Source organism: Cnephaeus nilssonii, assembly GCF_951640355.1.
Source record: "Cnephaeus nilssonii genome assembly, chromosome: 9".
Taxonomy (NCBI): domain Eukaryota; kingdom Metazoa; phylum Chordata; class Mammalia; order Chiroptera; family Vespertilionidae; genus Cnephaeus; species Cnephaeus nilssonii.
In genome coordinates this window covers 40858677-40883188 of record NC_137080.1, presented here as the reverse complement: position 1 = coordinate 40883188, position 24512 = coordinate 40858677, and the positions used below count along the sequence as shown (strand labels likewise).

At 36.6% G+C, this 24512-nt stretch overlaps 1 protein-coding gene across 6 annotated transcripts in view; it reads right to left on the bottom strand.

The window, feature by feature from the left end:
- The window catches only part of HACE1 (HECT domain and ankyrin repeat containing E3 ubiquitin protein ligase 1), a 91750-nt gene that overhangs the window by 56227 nt on the left and 11011 nt on the right, over nucleotides 1–24512 (bottom strand). For 2 of the 6 annotated variants that reach the window (XM_079780841.1, XM_079780843.1), the window contains exons 5-7: nucleotides 24180–24255; nucleotides 15703–15846; nucleotides 4369–4451 (exon numbers count right to left, since the gene is read on the bottom strand). In XM_079780841.1, coding sequence (XP_079636967.1) covers nucleotides 4369–4451; nucleotides 15703–15846; nucleotides 24180–24255 — 303 coding nt within the window. The remainder of the gene's footprint in view (nucleotides 1–4368; nucleotides 4452–15702; nucleotides 15847–24179; nucleotides 24256–24512) is intronic. The other 4 variants (XM_079780842.1, XM_079780844.1, XM_079780845.1 and 1 more) reach the window with 2 other exon arrangements.

The following is a 24512-nucleotide window of genomic DNA, read 5'->3' as shown; positions in this document are numbered from 1 at the left end:
AACACATCCTTGGTAAGAATTTAAAAAAAACCAACTTAATGATGGGGCCTGACAGGGTAGCTCAGTTGGATAGAACATCATCCTGATACACCAAGGTTGCAGGTTCATTCTCCGGTCAGCAACCTATACATAAATAAGTGGAACAACAAATCTCTCTCTCTCTCTCAAATCAATGAATAAAAATCCTACATAATAAAATGGTAATATGTAAATTACCATCACTCCGCTACGCCCACGATTGGGCCAGCAGGAGGCGCAGGGGGCAGGACTCAGGGTGGCCGGGGTAGCTGATTGGGCCAGCAGGACGCTGAGCCGGAGGCTTTCGGAAGGCCTGGTGCACCGGCGGACAGACAGCCAGCCGGCTCCCCCGCGATCAAAAGCCAAAGCGGGGGAGCTGTCTGTCTGTCTGCGCCGGCGCAAGGCCTTTCGAAAGCCTCCGCCGCGCCGGAGGCTTTCGGAAGGCCTGGGGCACCAGCGGACAGCCAGCCAGCTGGTGCACCAGGTGCATGATTAAATCATGCACTGGGCCTCTAGTAAATAAATAAAACTTGATGAGAATATAATACTAGCAGAAAGTACTTCTATAAAATTCTTTAACCATATCCCTATGCTTAGACTAACTATATGAATATCCCAGTTCTGTACAATACTAATCTATCTATATATATAAAAGGCTAAGCGACCATCCAGTAGCTATGACGCACAATGACCACCAGGGGGCAGACACTCAATGTAGGAGCTGCTGAGCTGCAGTGACTTGGTTCTCGAGTGACACACCCTGGAACCAAAAAGGAGGAAGCCTGATTCTGGGGTGCTACGGGGTGCATCACTCGAGAACCGCCCTCTCGCAATCCGAAACCCCCTCGTGGGATGTTGGAGAGTAGGTTTCAGCCCAATCCCCGCAGGCTAGGCTGAGGGACGGCACGTGCACTGGGCCTCAAGTATACTCATCTTTTACTATTATACATGGCATTGTTCTATATAAGATACTTTTCAAACATGTAATTATAGTGATTCATTCCAAACATTTACTAAGCATTTCAACAGAAAGCACCGTACTACACATTGACTTCAAAGTGGTGAATAAAATAAGCAAAATTCTTGCTTTCACTGAGCTTTCGGTCTAGTAGGGGAGACACACTGTAAACAAGCAAATACACCATATATATGTTAGAAAATTTGGAGAGAGGTTTCCTTGGATTGGTGAGGAATTGCCTTTCTACAAAGTAACAGTTAAGCAGTGACATGAAGAAGGAGTCAGCCATCTAAGAAGCCTAGGGAAGACCTTTTCAGGCAAAACAAACAGCAGCATATAGAACAGCCTGCTGGAAAGAGTCAGCTGTGTTTGGGGAACTCAGAGAACCAATGCAACTGAAGCACAGTGAGCCAAGCAGGGGTCAGACCACGCAGGTCTCACGGGTGCATGCAGACTTGATTTTATTTGAAATATAACAAAGAGGCACTGAAAAGTTTTAAATATAGGGTTTAAACACAAACTGACCAGACTGATTCATTTTTTAAAGATCACTTTGGCAACTGAGGAAAGAACAGATGGAAAAGAAAAAAGGAATCAGGAAAACCACTTATGAGACTACTGCAGTACTCTAGATAAGAGGTAATATCTCTAACCAAAGTAGTTTTAGTGAGTTGGAGAGAATAAAGAGATCAGAATATATTCTGAAGGTGGAGTTTATAGAACTGACTAATAAATTCCAAGTGGAGGGTCAGAGAAAGAAAGACATAAAAAACAATTACCTACTTTCTGGTTTAAACGGAAAGGATATGGGTTCCGATGACTGAGATTAGAAAAACTGGAGGAGGTTTGAAAAGGGAAATCAGGAACCTGTATTTTGGACATGGTGACATCTGAGATTCTATGAAACTTTCAAGTGATGGTGTAAATCAGACAGGTGGACATTTCAAATCTGAAACTTCAAAGAAAGGTCTGATCTAGAAACAACCCCTCAAGATAGAATATGATTTCAGGGAATCAAACAATGATATTATTCATAAACTCAAGATACTACGGAAGGAACTGGTTTTCTTAAGTATAATTTTAGAAAATAACTAAATTCAGATAAGATCTAAAGTCTAGAGATTCAAAGTCCTTGTATTGTAATTCAAAGTTGTTCAATGGTGATTTGAATCAGTCTGATCAAAGTAACATCAGAAATCCTAAAGAGAAGCTAAACAAGAAGAAAAGCAGGTCTTTCAGTCTAAAACAAATCTCCAATAAAATGTTATAAAACAGAAAAAAGGATAAAGAAAATAAGAGATTTTTGGAGAGCTCTATATTTGAATTTAAGAGCCTAAATAAATATTATAATTAATATAATCTAAACCAAAGGAAAGAATCACTAGTGTATTGTGAACTGTTCCTAACTGCTAACTACATTTATATAACATTGTGTGTGTGTGTGTGTGTGTGTGTGTGTGTGTGTGTGTGTGCACGCGCACGCGGGGAAAAGAGGTGTATGTGAATAATTATTATATTGCTACCTCCATAAGGACTGAGGTATATTTATTACTGTATCACTAGTGCTATAATAATGGATGGCAAACAGCGAGTGCTAACTAAATGTTTGCTAATTATATAAATGAATCAATGAACAAAGTAAGTGCTTTAAGAAAATGAACCAAGACATAGTACAAAAATAACTTAGTGCAGAATTTAATATATAACAATAATGATTCAAAAATTTTTTTTTTAATTTACAAATCCAGAGAAAGCAAATACAGGGCTCTGGACCAAGACATACTTTAATAGCTTATCCCATTGGAATTGACCTTAATAAAGACAACTAGGAAAATTAGTGGAATATGTCTTTTCTTATTAGTTAATAAGTAATATAAAATTGAATAATCAAAGATATCAAAAGCTCCACTTACACCATATAAAAACACTGGCAATATAATAGAAAATACTTTTCCTCATGTGGTTAAGTAACAACCATAATGCTATACGAGGTGTACCAGTTAATGTGGATTTTTTTCAATAGAAGGAGTTACACATATATTGATATATAAGCGATTTGATATGTATGCTATTTTGTTGTATTGACAGCAAGCTTCAAAACTTCATATGTCAAATTTGCTGAAGGTGTTAACATCATAGATATTTTTACGCTTAAAAATGTCGAATTTCGTGCCAAAAAAAAGAGCATTTGCAGGAAGTTTTAATTCATTACTTTATTTTGAAGAAAAAGTTATTGTATACTTCGGGAAGCTTATGATGAACATGCTCCATCTCAAGATACTTGTGAATGTTGGTTTAAACGCTATAAAAGTGATGATTTCGATGTGAAATACAAAGAATATCCAGGTCAACTGAAAAAGTTTGAACACCAAGCATTATTGGATGAAAATGCGTGTCAAACTCAAAAACAACTTGCAGAAAGATTAAACATTGCTCAGCAAACAATTTCCGATCCTTTACAAGCAATGGGAAAGATTTTAAAGGAAGGAAAATGGGTGCCACATCAACTAAACGAAAGACAAATGGAAAACCGAAAGGTCACCAGTAAAAGGTTGCTTCAACGGCATGAAAGAAAGTCTTTTTTGCATCGAATTGTAACTGGCGATGAAAGTGGATTTATTCTGAGAATCCCAAATGCAAAATATCATGGTTTGATCCAGGTCAACCATCAACATCGACTGCAAGGCCAAATCGCTTTGGAAAGAAGACAATGCTCTGTGTTTGGTAGGATCAGGAAGGTGTGGTGTATTATGAGCTTCTAAAACCAGGTGAAACCATTAATACTGATCGCTACTAACAACAAATAATCAATTTGAACCACGCTTTGATCATGAAATGACCAGAATGTGCCAGAAGACACAGCAAAGTAATTTTGCTTCATGATGATGCACCATCACACACTTCAAAACCAGTTAAAGACACGTTAAAAGATCTTGCCTGGGAAGTAGTAACCCACCCGCTGTATTCACCAGACCTTGCTCCTTTAGATTACCACTTGTTCAGATCGATGGCACACACACTTTCTGAGCAGCACTTCAAAACATACAAAGTGGGAAATTGGGTCTCTGAATGGTTTGCCTCAAAACAAAAAAAGTTCTATTGGGACGGTATCCACAAATTACCTGAAAGATGGGGGAAATGTGTAGCTAGCGATGGACATTACTTTGAATAAAGCACTTTCGATGGTTCTCTTGAAATTATCATGTTTTCTCTGATTACAAAAGCCACCATTATTAACCAGTAAACCTAGTATACTTCATCTTTAAAGCCAGCACAGTATTAATGAAAAAACAAGAGAGCCTTAGAAAATATACAGAAATGTTTGTGTTTGGAAATATAGTAGATACACAACATTCTTTAATGACAGTATCTGGAAATATAAAATCTCATACCTGCAAGCAAAGTACAATGGAGTGGCTCCTGATACATTTGGCCTGTTAATATCAGCACCACTGTCTAGCAAGCATTGCACTGTCTGGGGAGAAAAAAAAAATTAAAAGTAGACCAGAAAAGTCAAACAAAGACACAATTATCACAATTTTAATCCATATAAGAGAAGTTCTCGCCACAACTTGAAGCTTTAAAGACTGAGTAGGAACATAACAATTATGATTGCTGAACAAATTCAATTTTTGGTAAGCTCTGTGTCTCTCAGGCACTATACAATATATGCGGAATTGTCAATGTAATATAAACTGTACTAACCTGGGAAAGCTCTAAACAACTGACACATGTAGCTACCAAGGACTTTAAATTTGTCTAATACAACTGAGGAATTAAATTTTAATTTTATTTTAAACAGCCATATATGGCCAGTAAATTGAATAGTGCTGCTCTAAATATTTGAATTTAAAAAACAGATTTATTTTGCCTCTAAAAAAAAACAAAAAACATAGGTACCAGCCCAGCTGCTGTGGCTCAATGGTTGATTGAGCATTGACCAACGCACCAAGACCAGTTCGATTTCTGGTCACGGCACATGCCTGGGTTGCGGGCTTGATCCACAGTAGAGGCATGCAAGAGGCAGCCAATAGATGTTTCGTTCTCATCGATGTTTCTCTCTCTCTCTCCCTCTTTCTTCCTCTCTCTCTAAAAATCAATAAAAACATATTTTAAAAAATAGGTACCTGAGCTATAAATCTCTCAAAGTCAAAGAGCATAATTGTTAAAGTACAAAATGTTAAAAAGCTAAGAGTCCTTTTGTTGTTAACAGCAGCCAATACTGACTCAGTTTTTCTGATCATTATTCAAATGTACTCTGTCCTCTAAGCTTTTCTTGTGCAATCATCTAACTCAGTGGTCGGCAAACCGCGACTCGTGAGCCACATGCGGCTCTTTGGCCCCTTGAGTGTGGCTCTTCCACAAAATACCACGTGCAGGCGCGCACGTACAGTGCGATTGAAACTTTGTGGCCCACACGCAGAAGTCGGTTTTCGGCTCTCAAAAGAAATTTCAATCGTTGTACTGTTGATATTTGGCTCTGTTGACTAATAGTTTGCCGACCACTGATCTAACTAATATTAACAAAAAGTAAGCTAATATAAAATCTTAAGAATACATATCTTATGATTAGGGATTAGGCAAGGCTCGCCTGAAAACCTTAAAAAACAGAGTCTAGTTATATTCCTATGATCCTCATTTGAATTTCTCCTGCAAAAAGAAAATGCACAAAAACTTAAAAGTTTTTGGAATTAGACTGTATAACATTACGTCTGGGTTGAACACACATATTCATCTTTCGTGCTGCTCTAAAACCTAGTGCAATGGTAGTAAAATAATAAGACTATAGCTCTGGCCGGTTTGCTCAGTGGTTAGAGCCTGCACACCAAAGGTCTCGGGTTCAATTCCCAGTCAAGGACATATACCTGGGTTGTAGGTTCCATCCCTGCCCAGTTGGGGTGCATGCAGGAGGCAATCAATCGATGTGTCTGTCTCACATCAATGTTTCTCTCTCCCTCTCTCTTCCTCTCTCTCTAAAATCAATGAAAAGAAACACACAAAGAAGGCTCACCAAGTACCCAGTCTAATAAATTAAAAGACTTTCAACAAATTACATCAAAGTGAAATTTCATAATACTGAGGAAATTTGATTCCAGAGATAATTAGAAATCAGACTGGCATGAACAGCAACACCGGAATCTAAAAGATAAAATGCCTTGAAAATTGCAAGTTAAATGACTTCCAACATAGAATTCTATAGCTAGCCACACTATCATTCAAATACACAGTTTTAAATTAAAACACACACACACCCACAAAATATGCTTACCTATATACTAGTAAGATTTCAAAAAAATTTACCTCCAATGTACCTTTCTCAAGAAGCTACTGGAGCATATCTTCCTCCAAAACAAGGGACTACACTAAAATATAATAAGATGTAGAATCCAGAGGACTGGAGATCAAACACAGGAGAGAGTAAGAAATTTCCAGGTTTAGAGAAAAAGAATAAAACTGATATTATCTAATGAATCTGTCTTTGTAGAAAACAGTACTGAGATACCTCTCAGCTCATATTTTTGTAGAAGCATATAGGAAGAATTATTGATTAATAAAAAGAAAATTGAGCAAAGTCAATTTTAAGAAAAATAGTCCCCTAGATAGAAAATGTTGTTATAGTTCACTACTTGACTCAGCAGTAAACAATATTTGCCCAACTATATATACAAATGATGCTGTCTAAGCAAAATCTGTGATATAATTAATTTTAGAAATTGGGGAAGAGGGCATGGGAAGAGGATTTAAAGGCGCTAAACCCTCATGCACCATAACAAGAACTGACCCAAAGATATCTAAAAGTCATGAATTGAGAAAGAGCAGAGGAAGCATGTTCTTTGGAAACAGATATCATAAGAAAAGGTGAAAGAGTTGAATATCGTTGCCTGGTGATCATGACGTGTCAAAGAAGATTGATGATTTAATGGACTATCATTATTACAAAGGTTTTGATTAAAACATTTTAAAATATACTATTCACATCTTGTTCTTTGAATTTACTTCTATCCCAAGAGAAATTCTAAAATCTATATAATCTATTAATATAATATAAATATTACATAAAACTTTATTATCGGCTATAGAATTCTTTAAACTGGGCACAGTGGTCTAGTACCACTTTCAAAGAGAAGAAAAATAAGCATTTGGGTCATTTTATAAGATAAGGCCTATTTAAGCCTTTTGATCATGGTTTATCCCTTTTTTATTTTTGACCTAGAAGTTCTCTGTATAATCCCAAAAATGGGAGATGGAAAGCCGTAATACTGTTTACTGTTATAGAATTTATAGACAATAAACTATCTCTCATAAAGCTCAGAAGAGATGAAAGCAAATATATCAAATATATGTAATATGCAATTAAAACCTAGCAATCCAGAGAGAAGCTGAAATAAAGTAATTATTAATAAAACAAATATGCATCCATAAAAATTATATAGTTGTTAAAACTAATTAATGATATAATATTAATCACCTTAACATGTGCCTGGACACTACTAATAAGGATTTATCATTTCATTTAATACATCCTGTGAGGAAGTCAATATTCTCTCCACTTTTGCAAGCAGGAAACTGAGTCTCAAAGGGGTCAAATAATATGTACCCAACACACAAATAAATAGGGAAGCAGGAATTAAAACCTAATGTTTAATAGCATAAACATTATGCTATTTACCAAAAGGCAGAAATTCTAACTTTTCTGAATTCAGATTACTAAATATATTATGACTAATTTGGCGTATCTTCATAAGCTACATCTAATAATTCCCTACTGAATAACTGCCTAGCCAACTATTTGTGTTTACTTTTTAAATGATGCTAAAACCATATTCTTTTTATAATATTTCTCTATTTTTATTTATATTGTAGAGCTTAACAATTTAGCCATTAGACTAACGTACAGTCAAACCTGGGTTTTCAGGTGGCTCCCATCTCAAACAATTTGGTTCTCAACTAAGTTGTTCAAGGGGAGAGAGATGGGGATGTCTTGGTTGTTGAAAAGCTTCTCTCAGGCTACAAAGGAGAGAATGCACTAGTATGAGTCAGTTTACCACTAACATCTCAGGAAATAATGCTGTGAATGTTTTTGTGGGGGTTTTTTTTGTGTGTGTTGTTTTATTTGCTTTTGTTGCTAGTGAAATGGATGATTAGCACAACTTTAAAACATAAAGAGGCCATCAAGAGTGCTAATATTGCTAATGGTGTGAAAGAAATGATCACTGGCAATTGAAGAAGTAGAAAAACCAGTAATCCCACTTCTAGGAATGTATCCCAAGAAAACAGAAACACCAATCAGAAAGGATATATGCAGCGTTATGTTCATAGCAGCACAATTTACAATAGCTCAGATTTGGAAACAGCCTAAATGCCCATCAGCAGATGAGTGGATTAGAAAACTGTGGTACATCTACACAGTGGAATACTACGTTGCTGTAAAAAAAAGAAGGAATTCTTACCATTTGCAACAGCATAGATGGAACTGGAGAGCATTATGCTAAGCAAAATAAGCCAGTCGGAGAAAGATAAGTATCACATGATCTCACTCATTTGTGGAATATAATAAACAACATAAACTGATGAACAAAAATAGAACCAGAGACATAGAAGCATCAAACAGACTGTACAACCTATGAGGGATGAGGGAAAGCGGGGCGGGGGGGGGGGGGGGGGGGAGGGTGCAACCGAAGGACTTGTATGCATGAATATGAGCAAAACCAATGACACAGACAGTAGGGAGGGAGAGGGCTTGTGCTTGGAGGAGAGGGTGGTGGGGGAGAGGTCAATGGGGGGAAAAAGGAGACTCATGTAATACTTTAAACAATAAAGAATTTAAAAAAAACAACTGTTGCTGACTTGGATCAACGAAAAGGAGTAAGCCAGTGACAGCAAGAGAAGATGCAGTGGACTGACCTCCTGAAACACATCCCTGGAAGGAGTGCTGAAAGTGATTCATTTGAGGCTAGTAGGGGATGGTTCAACAAATTTAAGAAAAGAAGTGTTTGTTTACAGATTAAACAATACATTGGGTATCTACTGTATTTAAGGTTAAAACAGGGAATCATCTGGGGGTCTGGAATGAATTAATTCCATTTACATTATTTTTAATAGGAAAAAATAATTCGGTTTTCAAACAAATCGCTTCTCAAACAACCTGCCAGACCAATTAAGTTTGAGATCCGAGATTCCACTGCATTCCTCTACTGTTCTCTTCAACAAAGTGGTGAGACAAACTTGGGGCAAGCCATAGTAAGAAAGCATGATTTACAATATGAACTGTCTCATGTTCCTATCATACTCTTGTTCTTCCTATATAATAAAAGAGAAACTAGAGATCAGCCAAAGGACTTGTATGCATGCATATAAGCCTAACCAATGGACACAGATACCAGAGGGGTGAGTGCATGAGTGGGGGAAAGGGGGCAATGGAGGGATAAGGACACATATGTAACACCTTAATCAATAAAGAAAAAAAAAAGAGAAGAAATTTTAATGAATAAAAAAAATCACCTTGCAGCACTGAAATGAGTGAAAAGTCATCAATATTTGTTATTAAAAAGTTTACAGATTTCTTTTTGTAAAAGCTCTGAAATAGGAGAAGAAAGTCTAATGCAGAATTCAATTATCAATTAAATGGCATAATGGGACAAGGAGCAAGAAAGTCACAAAGAACCTAAATCACTGTTTTTTTGTTAATCCTCACACGAGGTTACTTTTTCTATTGTTTTTTTAGAGAGGGAAATGGGGATGGGGGGAAAAAGAGAGAGAGAGACACTGATGTGAGAGAGACACATCAATTGGCAAAGCTGCAATCCAGGTACGTGCCCTTGAGACCAGGAATTGAACCTCAGGCACTTCAGTGCATGGGCCAATGTTCTAACCACTGAACCATGCCCATGGCCAGAACCTAAATCACAGTTTTAAAAAAATTTTCCAGTCTATGTACACAAAGGATAAATAACTTTGTAACTAGTAAAGCTCAGGTGGGTGAAACTGAGTATTTATTAAATAAAATAAATACATAAAAGCATTGGAAGAAACAATACTACTTAGATTTTAAACTATATAGAAGTATAAGGCAAAAACATAATCAAAGAGAATAAATTATAGATTCAACTACTAAAATCCATAGGGATTCTCAAAAGCAAAGATTTCCAGCAATACAAACAAATCAAACATGATCTTTTATAAGAATCAGCGCTATCAATATTCATTGCACTTAAAGGTACAAAAGAAAAAAGTGACACTAGGAAATGGAAAGAAAAAGGCAGGGGAAAATGGTACTGCATTTGACTAGTCTATTCCATCTTTCAACAAAAATTTCCATGTCTATTATGTACTAGGTACTACTCTACATGCTGGAGTTACAGCAATGAATAAAAGAGACAAAGGATAAAATAACTTTGTAACTAGTAAAGCTCAGGTGCCTTTATGAAGCTTACGTTCTAGTGGAAAAGGAAGACCAAGAAACAAAAGAAATAAACAAAATATGTACTATGCTAGATGGTGATAAAAACCTATCCAGAAAAATGAACAGAATTCGAATGACAGATTTGAATTCGTTTTAGCAAATTTCTCACTCCTAAACCCTTATACACAAGTATTTCTGTAAAAACTACACTGTGTCTGCTTAACAGAATATAAGCCATTAATTAAATAATAATAATAATAATTGTGATTTACAATGTTCATAAGTTCTGTTTTCAAAATTGTATGGCTTCTCATTCACTTGTAAAAATTAAGCTCAGCAGCTTACAATTTAATAACTGTAAACATGTAAAAGTATACCAATGTAAATATTTGTGATTGTAGCTGAATACCTATATTTTTCAAGTTATCACAACACATTTTAAGTACTACAGTGAAATGAAATCATTTTATGTGACTAATTTAGATCACCAAAATATGCTTTTAAAAATTCCCTCCTCCCCTCAAAAAACAACAATTATTCTCGGATTCCTAGGGAATCTCCTATAGAGGGGTCTTCTTCCTCATAGAATAAGCAAGTGCTGGGAAGGGACCTTGAAGGAAAGCATTGAAAGGGGATTTTCATATGGCCCTCAAGAAATTCTTAAGCAGAAACAACACATTTTCAACAGAATTCATGACCTTTCAAGTGATAAAACAATATCTTGAGCAGAAAACTAATGTGCAAAGCTAATGTTCGGGTCAATCACAAAAGTCATTTAATTGAAGGCAGTGACTAACGAAGACCACCTGTGCCCAATACACTGATAAATTGCAAAGAAATCCAAGGCAGCTCTACTTTATCAATGTCAACACTCTATCAAAGTAAAAAGGAATAGATATTCAATATTAAAACTACAGTAAAATCTATTATGGTACTATCATTTGCTAAAAGGCCAAATAACAAAAAAGCAAGCATCTTTGTTTTATCGTCTATTAAAAAGAGTTGTGATTATTAACTAATGTCACTCCAATAAATTTAATTACATTTTAAAAATCCTGAACATTAGAAAAAAATTAGTAGCAATGCACAAATAACTTAAGCACTAAGAAAAATGGCCAACTCACTAATCAGTGGCTGGTTTATATAAATCTTCTCTAGAAATCTGTCCACATAAAACTATGGAAACTTTGAACTCTTATGTAACATCTAGAAAAAAAAATCAATATTATCCAATTCTGTGAGAAAAAACAGAGTAAAGAGAACTTTTTATTATTTGCTCACATTGCCTAGAAGTGATAAAGTAGAATTCTAACATTAAAATAAATAAACTTACTCTAAACCTAAAATACAAAAGAAAGAAAGAAATGTTGGAGTGTCTACCTTTGTGCCTCAAGGCAGATCCAATTAATGTTTTTGCAAAGCTTTCAATTAAGCATGGTCTATAATCTCTGGATGAAAAGCTTGGGAGCTGGCTTAAGATAGCAAGAGAGCTATCTGAACATAGGTGAGCACTGTTCCTAAACAAGCCTAGAATTTCAGCAAAAAATGCAGTCAGTTCTATCAAAGATAGTCTATAATACCATAATTAGTATCATATAGCTAATTAACAACTGACCTAAGGAAGTTGTGTCAAAAGAGCTTAAATCTACTCTAAGAAGGGTTCAGCTACCATTTTATGTTTGTGAAGCTTCATATTCAGCTATATCAATTTAGAAATATGAAATTTATTCTGATAAAAGTAAAATTTATTGTACAAATAAATTGAAATTCATCCCTAAACTAATCCTGCTGTGTACTCTAACTTATATAAATTGAGAATGAACCATCTGAAAGTTTTCTAGGGTTTCTAAATCCAAAGTATTCCAGAAATCAGTAAGCAACTATTTGTGGCAATTCAACACATCAATAAATGTAATTAATAACAAAGAAAAACATTACCAAAATATTCATTCAACTTATGACCCAAAAAAAATAGAGTCAATTATACACTATGTAGAATAATATGAGGCTTCACTACTCTTTCTAAAAATGAGATTAAAACTCAAAAAATATAATAGCTTATTCCACAAGAGTAAATCAATTAAGGATCCAGATAGTGCTCTCTATACTTTGCTTGCAGAATCCCATCATCCACATTAATAATGACAGTAATAGTACGAATACTATTAGTGCTCTTAAGTGTTTTCCAATGTGTTCACAACGCTTTTCTTAATTATGTGATCAGTAAACAGAATATACCTTAGGAGCTACATAAGACATGGGAACAAAGAGTTGCCAAAGACTATATATAATAAGCCAGCTGAATAATCAAACTCTGAAATGATATGTCAAAATCAATATTGAAAAATAAACCATAATATTAGTATCATACAGCTAATTAACAACTGACCTAAGGAAAGTTATAGAAAATTGCATTATTCAGGAATTGTTATGATCACTTCTTTGACCTGAACACTTATAAATAGGAATAGAAGTAGTTTAAAATCATAGTGCTATTATGTTGCAAGGACAAATAAAAGATCGGAAGGTACTCTTCAACTGCCCAAACTACTTCCTTCCAACAAGAGGATGATGAGACCTTTACTGCTAATGAAATTGTTGCATGTATTTGAAATCATAGCGAAGATTACTCAATTTCTTAGTTATGACAAAAATGAATATATCAAATCTTTTAACTTTAAAAAAGTAATGTAAATCTGTAATTCTTGGCCTAAGAGCAAAAATATAGTCTTCAATTACAAATTCTACAAAGCTTTAGAGCTCTTAGCTAGTTACTCAAAATCTTATCATGCCCCTTTGAGATTTACTCTAAAATGAGATTAGATTGAAACTTCAGAGGATTTCTTTGTCATAGCTGTCTCTATAATTTGAAAAGAAATGATATGCTTTTAAAAATGTTTTAAAATAGAGTTTCTTTCCCCCTCTAAAGTTTCCTATTTCATTTTATAAAAAATACATAATCAATATGCAAGCTTTTAAGCTTAAACATAAACTGAAATCTTGAAACCTGTATCTACATGGACACCAGTTTTAAATACTTGTTAATGATTTGATGTAAGAACTGGCTACTTTGAGACAATGAAAAGGCCATTTTCACTTGCCACTAAAGTCCCAACTGTAATACCTGACAAAGCATTTTAGACTCAGTATTCAACTTATGGAAAGATACACAGAGTTTAAAAAATCAATAATCCCTATCCAGTAATAACTTATCATATCTTATAACCCAATAAATCATATTCAGTTCTAGATAAAAGGATATGCTTATCCATGGAACTGTGAACATGGACCAGAAATATATGAGTAATTATGAGACACAGGTAATATTAGTACAACTGTCAACACAGATTTTTAGAAGTACAATTCAGCCTGGAGGCAGAAGGTATGCTAATTTTTCAAGATTCCTTCTTGCCCTAACTGAAGAAGGATTAAATATGAATATAATGATTCCAAAAACAGTTTTAAATACTATCTGTATATTATCCTTGCAGATAACTACAATTGATCAACTATGACAGAATGGAATCTCACTCACTAATACAATCAACCACCAGTCAACATAGTTTTTTGTACACTTCCTCCTCTACTATATCTGCAAAATCTCACCCTGTAAAACTCATCACCACAGTAAAGTCAGACTCCCTATAAATCTTCTGAGAATATAATTCTTCAAAGGCATTTGGCTATGAGGAATTCTCCCTTACTTTACCACACCTGCTTTAAGTTGCAAACCATATGGAATATATTATACTTATACTACCTACCTTTCAATAACTTCAGAAGGCAATTCTAAATTTCTAATGCAGCCTGAAATGCACGTTTTGAAATAAGATTTTCTATGTAATTCTTGCTTCTTCACTTATTCAAGGCAGCTAAAATGAGATTTTGTAGATCATTCCTAATCTGAATTCCAGTTTTTTCCTACACAAGTTCCTGAACAACAGGTAGGGTTTGCAATCTTAGTACATGACACTCCACTTACCTGTTAAAAAGATAAATTTAAAAAAATAAAGTACAGTCCACTATAGAAAACACACACACACACACAGACACACACAGAAAAAAACCCTGGACCACTCAAGAGTAGAATATTTCAGATCATCTTTTATCATACAAAATATTTTTTAAATTTAATAGTGTGGACTCTGAGACAATGAAAAGAAATATTCCTTGAAAATACTGGGTTACTTTTCAGATGATAAAAGTCAAAAAAATTTAAAACGAACAATGATGTTCAGAAGAAATTCCATGTAATAAAAAAAAATCCTACATCCCTCCTTTTATCGAACTCTTATTAAACATAAGACAACGTCAACCTTGGCCTCACAATCTTAAAGAAGTGAAATATTCTGTGAACTGAAGTCATACATAAAGCATCTAAACACGTAGGACCCTATATCCTGAACCCAGGTTAGGAAAAAAGTGTTTGCAGAGAAGGAAATCAATGACTCCATTAAGAATTCTCCCACAAAAAGATAAAACTCAAACAGTATATATAAAAATAAATATAAACAAACAAATTTTGTATCTTTATAGTTGTTGTATTGGGTTGGTCTTTGTTGTTGTTATTTTTACGGTTAGCAAGTAAATAAACAACATTCTATTATCAATAATAGTAACTGGGAGGGGGGGAGACAACCTGAAAGTAACCAGGAAATTATAGCAAAGCAGAAATTCATTTATAATTATAAGCTAACAACCTTTACATAAGGCAGCAAAGTCTCCTAATGAGAGAAAACTCATTAGCAATTTTAAAAGCCAAATGTTTGCACATAGGATTAACAAAAAACTATTGCTATAAAGAAATACATGATTTTAGAAACCTAAAGTAAGAAAAAAAACAGCTGTCATTCTAGTGCTTGCATCATATTCTGAGAGAGTAGACAAATATGATAACCCAAGTTAAATGATTTAAACAATGTCAGTATTCACTTTCTTTATATCTAATCCCAATAATTGAGGCTTACTAATAAAAAATAAAAATATGAAAAACTTAGTTGATAAAAAACTGAGAACAAAACATAATTGCTAAAATTATATATGAACATACCACATTTAAATTTTTAATATATTCCGCCATTTAAAAATCTATGAATCAAAAATGAAGTTGAAATCCAAATTACAAATATTTTAAACAAATGCAAAAGCACCATTTTCTATTCCTTTTTCCACATAAAATGTATTAACCAGAAGTCCGTATGATGCAGAAAATGTTGTAACAAGATTTTGCTATGATGCTTCATGTTTGCAATTATGCACAGTGAGAAACTTTTCATGGATTCAAAGTTTTCAAAAATAAACACATGCAACTTAAAGTTCTCACAGCTGAATTTACCGTCTTGTGACCGTTCTGGCAGGCCACATGCAGCGCTGTCTGCCCCATTGCGTCCTCAACATCGACGTCACTGACGTGCTGTACAAGGTCATGGAGTAGTTCTGTCCGCCCATTCACAGCCAGCCAGTGTATCTGTGCAGTTATTTAGTTACTTAACATTTATGCAAGAGTGTTTCATATAAAAACAGCAGATAAATGCTATTACTTCCCAACTGTGAGCATAATACACACTAAAGACTAAAATTTAAGCCTATATATATTTTCCTATATTTTTATAGGTGAAAAATATGCATCAAGATATGTTATACCACCATGTATTTCAAAATCAAGCACTTTATGGTTCAAAGTAATTAAGTTTAGACTTAGGATCACCAAATACTCTCCTTCTTAGATGATCCTGCACTCTTATGAATAGCTTTCCTCTATAGAAAAGGTACTGAATAACTTTCCTTCCCCAGAAGCAAACATAAATTAAAAAGTAATTAACAAAGTGGGCATGATAGTCTTTACTTCAGTTGGTTAGAGCATCTACTCCATACTCCAAGGTTTTGTATTCTATCCCTGGTGAGGGCACATACAAGAATCAACCAATGAATGCATAAATAAGTAGAAGAACAAAGCGTTGTTTCTTCCTCTCTCGCTCTCTCTTGCTCTAAAAAGCAATCAATAAAATTTTTATAAAATCCAATTAGAAAATGGACAAATGACATGAACTACCATCTATATATATAAAAGCCTAAGCGACCCTCGCAACCAAACAGACAACCGAACAGGCTGCATGGGGAGACTAGGCCGGCAGGGAGGTTAGTGAGGGGCAACCAAACGACCGAGCAGCAGGCTGCTTGGGGCGACCAGGCCAGCAGGGGAGTTAGTGAGGGGCAACCAAACGACTGAGCAGCAGGCTGTGTGGGGAAACCAGGCCCACAGGGGAGGCAGTTGGGGGCAACCAGGCTGGGGTGGGGGGGTCGGGGGGGGAGTGAGGGGCGATCAGGCCAGCAGAGGAGGGCAGTGTGGGGTGACGAGGCTGGGGGGGGGGCAGTTGGGGGCAACCAGGTCGGCAGGAGGGGCAGTAAGGGGTGACCAGGCCAGCGGAGGGGCAGTTAAGGGTGACCAGGCCAGTGGGGAGGGAGGCAGTTGGGGGAAACTAGGCTGGCAGGGGGGGCAGTTGGGGGTAACCAGGCCAGCAAGGGGGGGGGGCAGTTAGGGGTGATCATGCAAGCAGGCAGGTGAGCAGATAGGAGCCAGTGGTCCCGGATTGTGAGAGGGATATCCGACTGCCAGTTTAGGTCCGATCCCCAGGATCAGTCGGACATCCCCCGAGGGGTACCAGATTGGAGAGGGTGTAGGCTGGGCTGAGGGGAACCCCCTGTACACGAATTTCATGCACTGGGCCTCTAGTTTCATATAAGAGGATGAACAAATGGTAAAAAAACGCACATAAAAAGATGTTCAACAATATCAGCAATTAGGCAAAAGCAAAGTAAAACTACAAGAGATACCAGGTGTACCGGTTAATAATGCGGATTTTGTAATCCGAGAAAACACGATAATTTCAAGAGAAACATCAAAAGTGCTTTATTCAAAGTAATGTCCATCGCTAGCTACATATTTACCCCATCTTTCAGGTAATTTGTGGATACCGTCCCAATAGAACTTTTCTTGTTTTGAGGCAAACCATTCAGAGACCCAATTTTCCACTTCTTCGTATGTTTTGAAGTGCTGCTCAGAAAGTGTGTGTGCCATCGATCAGAACAAGTAGTAATCTGAAGAAGCAAGGTCTGGTGAATACAGCGGGTGGGTTACTACTTCCCAGGTAAGATCTTTTAACGTGTCTTTAACTGGTTTTGAAGTGTGTGATGGTGCGTCATTATGAAGCAAAATTACTTTGCTGTGTCTTCTGGCACATTCTGGTAATTTCACGATCAAAGCGTGGTTCAAATTGATGATTTGTTGTTGGTAGCGATCAGTATTAATGGTTTCACCTGGTTTTAGAAGCTCATAATACACCACACCTTCCTGATCCCACCAAATGCAGAGCATTGTCTTCTTTCCGAAGCGATTTGGCCTTGCAGTCGATGTTGATGCTTGACCTGGATCAAATCATGATTTTGTGCATTTGGGATTCTCGGAATAAATCCACTTTTCATCGCCAGTCACAATTCGATGCAAAAAAGCCTTTCTTTCGTGCCATTGAAGCAACCTTTTACTGGTGACCTTTCGGTTTTCCATTTGTCTTCCGTTCAGTTGATGTGGCACCCATTTTCCTTCCTTTATAATCTTTCCCATTGCTTGTAAATGATCGGAAATTGTTTGCTGAGCAACATTTAATCTTTCTGCAAGTTGTTTTTGAGTTTCACACGCATCTTCATCCAATAATGCTTGTAATTGTTGGTCTTCAAACTTTTTCAGTTGACCTGGATGTTCTTTGTCTTTCACATCGAAATCATCACTTTTATAGCATTTAAACCAGCATTCACAAGTATCTTGAGATGGAGCATGTTCACCATAAGCTTCCCAAAGTATACGATAACTTTCAGCAGCACTTTTCTTCAAAATAAAGTAATGAATTAAAACTTCCCGCAATGCCGAAACCGGTTTGGCTCAGTGGATAGAGCATCGGCCTGCAGACTCAAGGGTCCCAGGTTCGATTCCGGTCAAGGGCATGTACCTTGGTTGCGGGCACATCCCCAGTAGGGGGTGTGCAAGAGGCAGCTGATCGATGTTTCTCTCTCATTGATGTTTCTAACTCTCTATCCCTCTCTCTTCCTCTCTGTAAAAAATCAATAAAATATATTTTTTTAAAAAAATAAATAAATAAATAAAACTTCCCGCAAATACTTTTTTTGGCATGAAATTCGACATTTTTAAGCGTAAAAATATCTATGATGTTAACACCTTCAGCAATTTGACATATGAAGTTTTGAAGCTTGCTGTCAATACAACAAAATAGCATACATATCAAATCACATATATATCATCATATGTGTAACTCCCATCTATTGAAAAAATCCACATTAATAACCGGTACACCTGGTATAACTATCCTAAACAATAAAAGCCTAATATGCTAAGTGTCCAGTCGTCCATTCAACCAATCAAAGCGTAATATGCTAATTATATGCTAAGGCCATTCAACTGCTTGCTATGAAATGCACTGACCACCAGGGGGCAGATGCTCTGACCGGTAGGTTAGCTTGCTGCTGGGGTCCGGCCGATCAGGACTGAGCGAGGCAGGCTGGACTCGCCCTGGAGCCCTCCCGTAATCCCTTCCTGGCTGGCCAATCTCCCGCGTTCCTCCCTTGCCCCGATCGTGCACCAGTGGGGTCCCTCCACCTGCCCTGTGCCCCCTCACAATCTGGGACCCCTCAGGGGATGTTGGAGAGCCAGTTTCAGGCCAGGCCAAGGGACCCCACTGGTGCACGAATTCATGCACTGGGCCTCTAGTACCCATCGTAATTGCTAAAATAAAAAACATTAACAATACCAAATGCTAGTGGGAATGCTGAAAAACTAGATTCCTGGAGGGGTGGTAAAATGATACAGTCACTCTAGAAAAGTTAGGCAGTGCATTTGAAAAATAAACATGAAAATGCCATACAACCCAGCAACTGCATTCCTGGGCATTTATTCCAGAGAAATGAAAATGTATGTTCACCAAAAAAACCTGTACACTAATGTTTATGCTTATGGCAGCTTTATTTGCAATAGCTCCAAACAGGAAACAACCCAGTTGTCTTTCAAGAGGTGAGTGATTAAACAAACAGTGGTATATCTACACCAAGGAATACTAGTCAGTAATATAAAAGAACAAACTACTGATACACAAAAAAATCTGAATCAATCTGCAGGGAATATGATGAGTATACAAAAGCCAATCCCAAAAAGTTCCACACATTATGATTCCATGTATATATTCTTGAAACAACAAAATTTCAGAAAAGAAAAATAGATTATTGATTGCCAGGGGTTTGGCATGGGAGTTAAGGGGGAAAAAGGTGTGATTAGAAAAGAAGAGCAACACAAGGCATCTATGTGAAATTGGAAATGTTCAGGATATTGACTACGGTAGTGAACCCATGGATCTACACAGATAATAAAACTGTATAAAACTTAATATATGTACATACATACACACACAGGTAAAACTGGGTACAAGTAAACAAGTAAAACAGAAAATGAGTAAGACTGTATCAATGTCAATACCTTAGTCATGATATTATATTATACTATGGTTCTGTAAAATGTGATCATTGAGAAACTGGGCAAAATATACAGGGGGTTTTTCTATATCTTACAACTGCATATGAATCTACAATTACCTCAATTTTTTAAATGCAAATCTTAATTACATGAAAAATAAAATGTTTTATAAGACAGAAAAGTAACTATAGAAAACAACTTAACCTAACAATGAATAGTTTTCACACAATCAAAAACTATAACATTGAAAAATGACATAACTAAAATTATGACTCTATTCTAAAGGTCTGAGGGAATGTGCTTGTACATGAAGGGATATGGGAAGAGAAGCTAAAAAAGAGAGCAATAATCTTATTGTTCAGAAAATCAATAGGTGATGCCTAAAACTGAAAAAAATCAAAAGGTAGCAATATTAGCATGTCATTCAGATACAGGGAAAACAAAATGTTTAAATCCATTAAAAATAGTTGAGAGGAGCTCACTATAGAATGAGAAATTTGGAGGTTGGGAGGAAGATCAAGAGAATGTTTTATTTGGGGGGGGGCAAGGGTGTCATAAAATATATGTATATTTACTTGAGGCATGATGTCATACAATTCACCTATTTAAGTATACAACCTTTAGATTTTTAGTATATTCAGAGTTGTGTGATCACCACCTCCATCAATTTTAGAATACTTTCATTTCCCCAAAAAGAAAACCTGTACCCATTAGCAGTCACTGCCCATTTCCTCCACTTCCTAATATAGGTAAATATAGATAGATATAAGCATGAATAAAATAGATTAAAAGTCACCCTGCCAGCTGGGTGAAAAGAGTCACCACTGCCGAAGCCGGTTTGGCTCAGTGGATGGAGCGTGGGCCTGCGGACTGAGGGGTCCCGGGTTCGGTTCCGGTCAAGGGCATGTGCCTTGGTTGCGGGCGCATCCCCAGTGGGGGCTGTGCGGGGGGCAGCTGGTCGATGTTTCTCTCTCGTCGATGTTTCTGACTCTCTATCCCTCTCTCTTCCTCACTGTGATAAATCAATAAAATATATTTAAAAAAAAAAAAAAAAAAGAGTCACCACTGACATCAGCATTTCCTACTGACGTTCTTTTGCTTCTCACTGAACTTTACCTTAGAGGCAATGAATTCTTTGACAGTAGTTGTGGGATGGTATTGGTGACAAAACAAGCAAATATTCCAACACTCCTATTGCATCATTTTTATAATTGTGCTGAATTCAGAATAAAGCAACTCAAGTCTAAATACTTCACCCCTAACAGCAATACATATAAGACAGGAAAAAGCCTAAGGGTGATGAATGATAGAGCCTTTGCTGACACCAATATTTTGAGTTGTTTTTTTTTGTTTGTTTGTTTACTCCTAACCTCACCCCATCCTTGACAATGTGTCTTGGCAATATTCAGGATGGGTGAGTATAAAATGTACTTTGTTCAAAAACAGTGGTGGAAGAGTGCTTTTAAAGGTAAAAGTGGAAAGGGCTGGCTCTCTATCAGAGGATGCTCTTGAGCAGATCATCTTAAGAAAGAGCACATAGAAATTGAAGATCTGTAAAGTGATATCCTTACACATATGCCACAAGCCTTTGGAAGTATTCATGAAACCCCAGGGTATCTGAATACCATGTTAAGCTCACTGCTCTAATGTAGCATGCTCTCTTTCATTTCCAAGCCTTCACCAATCTATCCCACAGAGCTAGAACTCTCTTCCCCACTTCCTCTCCCACTCCCACCCCCACAGCCACCACTTTTAACACTCCAATGTCTAATTGTTCCTTTGGCTTCAGCTCACATGCTCCTAGGTAAGGATGGATCCCCCTCCATTTCTTCCATAGCTCTCCTTCTCCTATGTTGACATTACAATGTGTCACCAACACCTGCTGAGTTTTGTGTTTGAAGATGACAAGGTCTGGGTCAGAGATATTCACTACTCTATCCCAGCAAAGTGCCTACCTAGCATATAATAAGTATTCAAAAAATTCCTGTTGAAAGAACAAATGAAGAAACATGAAGAGTCTTTTGTCAGGTTGACCAACCTAGAAAGCATGCAGTCAACGATTCTCTCCTTTTGTAAAAACAATCCTGGGGCTCTTGGCTCCCTACTGAAGGTTACTTCATCTCAGCAGTGCTTGGCTTTACTCCCCTGCATGTTTGGTGACAACTATTCAATTCTGTAGCAGCACATTTCCACCATCCCAGCTTCCTTCAGCCAGTAAGGTCAATGAACCCAACTATTGAATTAATTCCACCATGGTGGTCTGGGACAAGGCAGGAACATGCTTGGCAGCCAGAATAATATCCAAGAAAAGGAGGCACACCACACCAATCAGGCCCAAAGGAGAGAACACCAAGGTTGATCCCAGGCAGAAAAAGAGTAGAGGCTTTTTCTGTAACAGTTTTGTATAATCAAATGACCCTTTAAATATGCACATGAATAGTTTTTAGATTAAAATTTGATGTTTAAAAATGTCCTACTCCACTTCCTTTAAAGTTTAGGAGTGGAAGAAATTAGCAGATAAAAATTATGCGAATATTGGACACCTTATCTTGCCTACTAGTATACTAGACAGTGCTCTAAGGATAGATTGCTGACAGTTCCATAGTTTTATAACCCTCTGTGATATCTAGCACATCATTAAGCAACCTATAGATATTCAAAATAGTTTTTCTTTACAGAGTAGATGGTGTTATATTGTAAATATATAACAATATCTGGATTATCACAGGAATTGTGGATTTCATATAATCATGATTTAGCTTATTCTTTAATAACACATTCAGAGAATAATTCAAATCTTAGGGAAGCTGTTTTTGTATGCCCTACCACCCAAATCCCCCCTCCTGGCAAAAAAATTTAATCAGAAAGGTCTTGAAAACTGGCATGGTCAGTAAATGCTTAAGATTCTTCTTTATTCACAAATTAAAGGATTCAAAATCTACAAATACTTCCAAGAAAGGTAAAATTTTTTTCAGCCTTATTGAGATATAATTAACAAATAAAATTATAAAATACTGGAGGCCCGGTGCACAAAATTCGTGCACGGGTGGGGTCCCTAGGCCTGGCTGGTGATCAGGGCCTATCAGGGCTGTCTCACCCAGTCCCAATCGGCAGCTGGCTGCTGGCTTCCGGTTGCCAGACAGGGCCAGAGGGATGGGGGGAGGGACCATGGGAGGTTGCCTAGCCGTGGGAGGTTGGCTGTGGGAGTGCACTGACCACCAGGGGGCAGCTCCTGCATTGAGTGTCTGCCCCCTGGTGGTCAGTGCATTCACATCATAGCAACTAGTCGTTCTGCCGTTTGGTCAATTTGCATATTAGCCTTTTATTATATAGAATTTAAAGTATACAGTGTGATGATTTCATATACATTGTAAAAGGATTCCCACCTCCAGTTAATTAATATCTCTATTACCTCACAAATAGGGAGGTAAAAATTTAATAAGTAAAACTTAACATCTTCTGTCATGACTTCAAAACAATTTCTCAATAATCACAAAATTCTATTTTATCTCTACTTAAAAAATGAATGTTTCATTAAGTAACAATTTGAGCCGAAACCGGTTTGGCTCAGTGGATAGAGCGTCGGTCTGCGGACTGAGGGGTCCCAGGTTCGATTCCGGTCAAGGGCATGTACATTGACTGCAGGCACATCCCTGGTAGGGGGTGTGCAGGAGGCAGCTGGTCGATGATTCTCTCTCATCGATGTTTTTAGCTCTCTATCCCTCTCCCTTCCTCTCTGTAAAAAATCAATAAAATATATTAAAAAAAAAAAAGTAACAATTCGATTAAATTTTTTTTTCAATAATCTCTTCAAATATCCTATACCATCTCTCTATAATATCTATGTAGATCAAAGTATAACAACCGCTTGGCCTGTGTGGCTCAATGGTTGAGCATCAACCTATGAACCAGGAGGTCATAGTTGAATTCCTAGTCAGAGCACATGCCCAAGTTTCAGGCTCAATCCCCAGTAGGTGGCCATTGAAAGTCCATTGAAAGTCGATGACAAAAGCTAGGGGAATAAGACTTCAAAACAAATGAAAAGGCATAAACTCAAACAGGAGAAAAAAAGAGAAACATGGTGGGCCATATCTTCTCTTAATAAATATAGCTGAGAAATATATCTCAAATCATTCTGCATCTTCTTAATTATCACAAAGAAGTAACTTGCAAAAACACTTGTACTGCACTTTGCATTACTATCACCTTCAATGTTATTTTTCTAAAAAACATTTTTAAAATCTCATGAAAGTCTTAGCACTTACTGCTGTAAGGCCTTCATTATTACAAATGTTGACATCAGCACTGTATTCTAATAATTTACTCATGCATTTCTTCTGCCTAAAAAGAAAGAAAATCACAAATAACTGATACTAGAAATACAAACTAATAACTATTATGCTAAAATATTAACTACACTCAACATTAGTGTGTTGAGTGTAGTTAAAATATTAACTACACTCAACAATATTAACTACACTCAACATTAATATGTATCAATCCATATCTTTAATATTTAAATAAACACTATAACATTTGAAATAATATACAAAATTGTTTCTATGACTCAAAGATAACAGGATAGAGAAAAGGCACAA